Genomic DNA, 6,450 nt, shown 5'->3' with positions numbered 1-6,450 from the left:
TATGAAAGTAGACAAAAATTTCCTATAAAATTAATGTTATATGATTTTTTGGAACTGTACAGAAATCTAGGCGTCTGATCCCGAATTCCTACATTGCTTTGCTGACTTGGTTGTCCTACTTTTTGCTGCGTGCTTCTTATTGATCATTTCTTTGGGCTGGGCAACCTATCTTAATAAATACGGTCATTACCTTGGGAGGAGGTTGTCAAGATCCTAGATAATCCTATTTTCCTTTTTTTTTTCAATTGCCCTACATTCCAACTGCAACTTGGCGTCTTTTTCAACTTAGTGTCCAACTGGAACTTGGTGTGTTTTTCAACTTAGAGTTTTATAAGCATTACCATAGTTATTAATTAAAATATTTTAAATGTCCACCAATTGCACACGCAAAAAAAGCGTTCATGAATTCGTCAACTAACAAGTTCATGGTGTATTTTTTCGTGAACAACAGCCACGGATTCGGGAACACAGTCACGTTTTCTGGAACGTTCTGGAAAACGTGACTGGTGTTCCCGAATCCATGAATTAATTCACGGTGTATTTTTGCTGGCTCACGAATTCAGAAACGCTTTTTTTGCATGCATGAATATTTATCTTGTGTGGCAAGCACAATGGGTACATACTATGTCGAGAATGTTTCCCACTCGAGAACATCCCGGACCTACCGAGAGTCGAACTTGCCATCTCCGGATTGACAATCCTACGCCTTTGCTCGCAAGGCTTGCTGGAGATAAGATTTCTACTATTGTCCATTATATAATGAATACTAGGTGTTATACGATGAATCTGTTCAACGTTTTGTAGCTTCCCGACACCATTTCATTAAGTACCGAGTTGCAGGATGACTTTTATTTGAAGTTCTGCTCTTCATGACAAGCAATGCTATCGCTAAAAAAAAATCTAACATGAGAATTTTTTGTTTTTTTTTTTCAGCTCAATCAACAGAGTCAAGCGAAAGGCGGAACGACGCAAGATCTTAGTTTTCTCAAAGAAGCCTCGCCAATATACGTAACATCACTATCGAACAACACCGTGTCCGTAACGAATACGAGTACTACGGTGACAGCGGGAACAAAATCCAACTACACGGCAGCATCCACCTCACAGCAAGTTGCAACCAATAACAATAATACAGTCAAGCCGCTAGGTAATGTACCAACTACCACCACTACGACTGCAACTAATCCGGTGGTTGGGTCGGCTGCCATAAAAAGTGCTCAAAATGTGATCAACTTCAACGCTGGCGTCAAGCCAAACACTAATCAAATTCAATCAACTGCACCTCAATCCTCCAACACCAGTTTATATTCGAATGTTCCACCGTCGTCATCTCGCCAGCCTAACATCATACCTTCCTCTGTAGCTACTAGCATTGTGACACCAAGTGTAGCATCATCGTCTACTTTTAAAGCATCTACGGCCACACCCAAACCTAACGAACAACAACAGTTCAATCTCAATAATAACAATAACTCCATCAACAACAATATTATTAACGTAAACCATAGTCTAATAAACAACAACATCAATAGCAATATTAGTAAAACTGGTGCTGGTAACAGTTCTTGTAATAGTTACTACAGTAATCTAACCAATACGATTATCGCAAACGGCCACGGTCCCAAGCGAGAGGTAATCTATTCGCTCCATATATGCATCATAATAAATAACACTCAATCATAAGCCGAGTGCAATTAGCTGCAGTTTTCTAATGTTTTGCCTTTCTTCATTACACACACTCGCACAGTTGGCTACACTATCCGAGGGAGAGCTTGAACTACAGGAAGAATCGTACGAAACGAACAGCAACATATCACGGGGAGGCACCGAAGTTCTGCTTGGCGACCAGAGTTTGCGACAGGAGAATCGGTAAGTCATCAACCGCCTGTCCCATACGGAACGGTGGGAACATGCCTTTTTGACATTTCAAACGAGCTCCTTTCTGGCGCACATGGATCCATTAGGCGAGAGAATTGGGTCATTGCTACCAAGCATGGAATGTAACAGCAGTTTTTAGTATATGTACGGCATTGTGAATGATTTGTGTGCATCCGCACATCTGCCACGAACGCCACTCAGTAGGTTTGTTGGTTCTCAAATGCGTATTTGTTCCAAGCTCATTAGTGTAGCAAGTATTTTTATGACAACTATCAAGTTCACATAATCTAGAATGTGACTTAAGATATTTAGGGAGTCCTCTTTCGCCTATCGGCGCGCGGTTACCTAGCAAGATCATGCTGAGGGTGGCTGGGCTCGATTCCCGGTCGGTCTAAAAAACTATCGGTTTGAAAATTATCTCCCTTGGTATAAAAGTATCATTCTGTGAGCCAAAATGGTAAACTTGGCGTATAAACCTTGCAGGTAATAACTGCAAAAGTGCCGAAAGAATTGTCCCAATAGAGATGAGTGACGTTTCGCAAACGTACACTAATGTTCGATTCGTCATGTGTGTCCATATGATTGTTTTCCTTCTGTCGATAACCTTAGAATTAATTGGGCCTTTGCAATTATTGTAGAAGAGTTAACAAATCTATGGAAATTTACTCATCTTAACCCAAACTTCGATGAGTTGCACAATCTGCATACCATTTCGGCCAAATCTTGCTTAACAATTGATTAGGACCTACAATGAAAAGTAAACAAATTCAATTTTAACACCCTTTGATAGCATCCTCTAATAGCTACTAGTAGTATAAAAATGTTCCGCATGTTCAATTAAATTACTTAGAAAAAACTAATTTTTGATTGGGCCTACAACGTGTTATTTTCAAAATATGTGTAGGTCCACCCTAAAAAACGGCCAAGCCACTCGTTTATTTTTTCTGTCTGGGATAAGCCTTCTCCAACTTCGGGCCGATAACGAGATTTTTTTTCCGAACCGTCATCGGCCCCACCTCGGAGAGAGAAAATTTCCCCTCCCGAAAAGTCTTATCCCGTGTTTACTTTCGAAAAATTTATTTATTTAAAAAATGCCAAAACAAAGGGTCCAAAGGGTGTACGGAATCAAATTGCATCACTTTGAACTACTCGCCAAAAATTAGTCTATCAACCGATTGTCATGAAATTTTCAGGGACTGAAATACAGTATGCAAGCTTTGACTACGTATAACATTTTCACTGAAATTCTTAAATACATCCAAATGATGAAGCTTTTTTTCTTAAATGAGCTCATAAGATTTTGTACATGTCCCTAACTAACATTTTTCATCCTGAAATCTATCTCAACAAAAAATGAACTAACTTTATTGTCTCAGTCGATTATTTAACTTAAGGTCACTCCTGACAGAATCCAAGTTTCAAAGTGCTCGCGTTTTCGGGGGCACACCACTCGATACGGAAGCAACGCACAACTGTCATTTTTATTTTTTCACGCATGCTGCGACGCAGCAAAGCTGAATCAACAAAAATGGCAGTTGTCCGCCGCCGCCGTATCGAGTGGTGTGCCCCCGAAAACGCGAGCACTTTGAAACTTGGATTCTGTCAGGAGTGACCTTAATTTAATTCAACTTTCCCAAAGAAACCGTATTTTTTGACGCCTCTAACTATTACAAAAATCGAAAATAAAACATCAAAAAAGTGCTGCACTGTGAACCGGCCTGAACAATGAGATTGATGCTCTCCCAAAATCTGACAAATATCAGTCCAAAATTAGATTTCAGCGCTTTTCCTTTTTTTTATTTTGGTTTTTTACTATAGAAGCGACAAAACAGAAAGTTTTTTGGAAAGTTTACTTGTATTAGTCGGATAATCGAAAATGTTGACGTTGGAGTTAGAAACCAAATACGAAATGTTGACGTGAAAGGCTACTGGAAATTTCGTAATGAAATTCACGCAGTGTGAATAACATATGCTGAAGCCGTTTTCCACGAAATTTCGTTAAAATCAGCCCAGGAGGCAAAATGTTATCAACTTTTGAAAGTGTTGCAAATTGATTCCGTACACCCTTTATGAATGACAAGCAAATGCAGAATGACTCATTGATAAGGCCTATTCCGGAGAAAAAAAGAAAATAGACTTAAAATTTTATTTTAACGATTTCGACACATTTTTGCATGTTTTCGATGAAATTAAGGTTATGGATGGATAGATAGTGTTGATTATGTGCCTTTAGGAGTTTTTACTGCTAAAGATATCATAAACCTGGGAAATAGGAATAGAAATTGTGATGCATTTTTTCGAACGGCATTTTCTCAATGTTTACGTTTTGGCTGTAGGCCCTTTCCAAATGTTACGCGAGAAATAACCTTTTCGGACCGGTATCTCCAGTAGCCTTGCGAGCAAAGACGTAGGATTGCAAATCCGGAGGTGGCGAGTTCGATTATCGGTCCGGTCTAGGAGGTTTTCGGGTTGAAAACATTCTCGAAACCCTGGGCATTGTGTATCCATTGTACTTACCATACAAGATGCGCACTCGTGCAATGGTGGACAAAGAAAAGACTTCGATTAACAACTGAGGAAATGCTAATAGATTACTAAGTTGAAAAGCTGGCTAAGTTCCTGTTAGAATGTAGATCCATTGAAGAAGAAGAACCTGTTCGGCCGAACGACTTTTTCGGCCAAATTGCCAGTCAGTCGAACGATATCTTCGCCTGTATGCTCATTTCGGCTAAATAAAATGGTCGGCCAGATGGGTTTTGGCCTAATGGTTTGTTCTGCCAAATGACATATTCGGCCAAACACCCTTCGGCCTTTGAGCCTAACTGTCGTTTGGCCGAAAGTCATTTGGCGAAAAGCCATTTATTCGAATGCCACTTGGCCGAATGTCATCTAGCCAAATTCCATTAGGTCGAATTGAACGTTTGTCCGAAACGGTGTTAGCTCGAAAATGGTTCGTCCGAAAATGACACTTGGCTGAAAGCGACGAACAGCCGAAAGGCACATTCAGCCGAACTGGTTATTTGATCGATACAGTTGTTTGCCCTAACAATTTAGTTGGATGAAATTGTCATTTGGCCGAAGTGGTCGTTTGGTCGAAAAAGTAATTTGATTGAATAGATCATTCGGCATAAAAGGGTCATTTGGTAGAAATGGTCGTTCAGCAGAAATAGCCATTCGACCCGAAAACGCCCTTACTGCATTTTCGGCCAAATGATCCAATCTGCCACAAGACCATTTTGGCCTTTTTTTCGACCAAATGACAACCTTTTTTAATGCTGACATAATTTAAACCGTTTCAAAAAATCTCAGCACTGCACCTAGACACATCTATACTTATGCATCGTATCAAAAATAAAGTGGAATGAAAACGTCACGGCAAATCTCCCTACTATGCACCTGTGAAATTTATATTGACGAGAAATACCTACCAACTTGTAATATGTTCAGGCGCGGTGGTATCACCGGCTGTCAAAGCGCTCGGCTCGGAGCATGCAGAACACGGCATGCCACTGAAACTGAACGTTTATTATGTGCATGGAGCACACCGGTAAGATACAGTTTCCGGCTTGTTGATGTTTATTTCCTGTCTGTCGTCGTTGATGATGTTTGGAATCTTTTATTCCGTTCTGAAATGCGGTTCCACTAAACTAAATGAATGTACCAAACCTGTTGAGAGGTGGGCGAGGGCCTGTCAGCTTGATTCGTTGGGCTGGGCGGCACGACGGGTTAGTTTGTTAGTCGTTCAATGGAGAGCTATTTTTACAGTTTGGTCCATACGCTTTTGTGATGGTACTTAATGAAATTTGTTACATCCCAAAACGGTTCCACCTACGGCATGTTAGTGCGTTTACGGCGTCGCAAATGGCCATATAATATAATTTGTGTTCTCGTAAAAGCTTTGCTACAAATTGCACGTTTAGTATTAAATACATTAGTGGGGCACTTTGCATTAATGTTGGATTGCTACATTAAGATGGAGCCATGCCGATTCATCTTTTCAACATAGCTCCTAGGAGACAAGGACTGAGCATCTGCATGTCATCTATTTATTTTTATTTAATCTATTGGCTACATTTACAGAACAGTATCGTTCGGTTCGAAAGAATCAGAAAGTGAGGCAAAGATCATGATGAAAAGTAATTACATAACTGTGAGGCCCTTGGTGTGGCCTCAAATGGCCGGTGCGAAATGCGATGACACAGCTCTCCGTGGGTGCTAAGTTATTTGCGCGAGACGAAGATGAACATTGAACATGTGAGAATCTGATAAATTCCTTTGGAAACTGAACTCCAAGATAAACTTGTTCAAACATCGTGGTTTTCAATCGCAGAACAAAGATATGGAAGTCAATACATTGGAACGCTTAAGTGTGAAACTGAGCTAGTGCTATGATATTGATATCTCAAGAAACAATGGCAATGTTTTTTAACTTCGTGAATTTCAGATATCTGATCCAACCTGTAATTCCGTTATAAATACTAAGCCAGTGAATTCCAATAAACTTCAAGATAATATATTTTGCCTTTCAAACAACGTTGTAGCATACGATAGTTTTCGATCTCTCAGATTTCG

General features: G+C 40.0%; 1 protein-coding gene across 1 annotated transcript; it reads left to right on the top strand.

Moving 5' to 3' along the window:
- The first annotated feature begins 780 nt into the window (after positions 1-780).
- LOC134222192 (ras guanine nucleotide exchange factor P-like) lies at positions 781-6,097 on the top strand. Its single transcript, XM_062701335.1, has 4 exons — positions 781-795; positions 934-1,632; positions 1,748-1,869; positions 5,959-6,097. Exons 1-4 carry the CDS (start codon positions 781-783, stop codon positions 6,095-6,097), a joined length of 975 nt encoding a protein of 324 aa, XP_062557319.1.
- Positions 6,098-6,450: the final 353 nt, after the last annotated feature.

Source organism: Armigeres subalbatus, chromosome 3, assembly GCF_024139115.2.
Source record: "Armigeres subalbatus isolate Guangzhou_Male chromosome 3, GZ_Asu_2, whole genome shotgun sequence".
Classification (NCBI taxonomy): domain Eukaryota; kingdom Metazoa; phylum Arthropoda; class Insecta; order Diptera; family Culicidae; genus Armigeres; species Armigeres subalbatus.
This window is presented reverse-complemented; position numbering and strand designations above follow the sequence as displayed.

What these genes read in the sequence shown, in the direction of transcription:
- LOC134222192 (XM_062701335.1), top strand. An exon ending in GCCACGGTCCCAAGCGAGAG is followed by an intron (nt 1,633 to 1,747) that starts GTAATCTATTCG and finishes ACACTCGCACAG; the next exon opens with TTGGCTACACTATCCGAGGG. An exon ending in AGTTTGCGACAGGAGAATCG is followed by an intron (nt 1,870 to 5,958) that starts GTAAGTCATCAA and finishes CTACATTTACAG; the next exon opens with AACAGTATCGTTCGGTTCGA.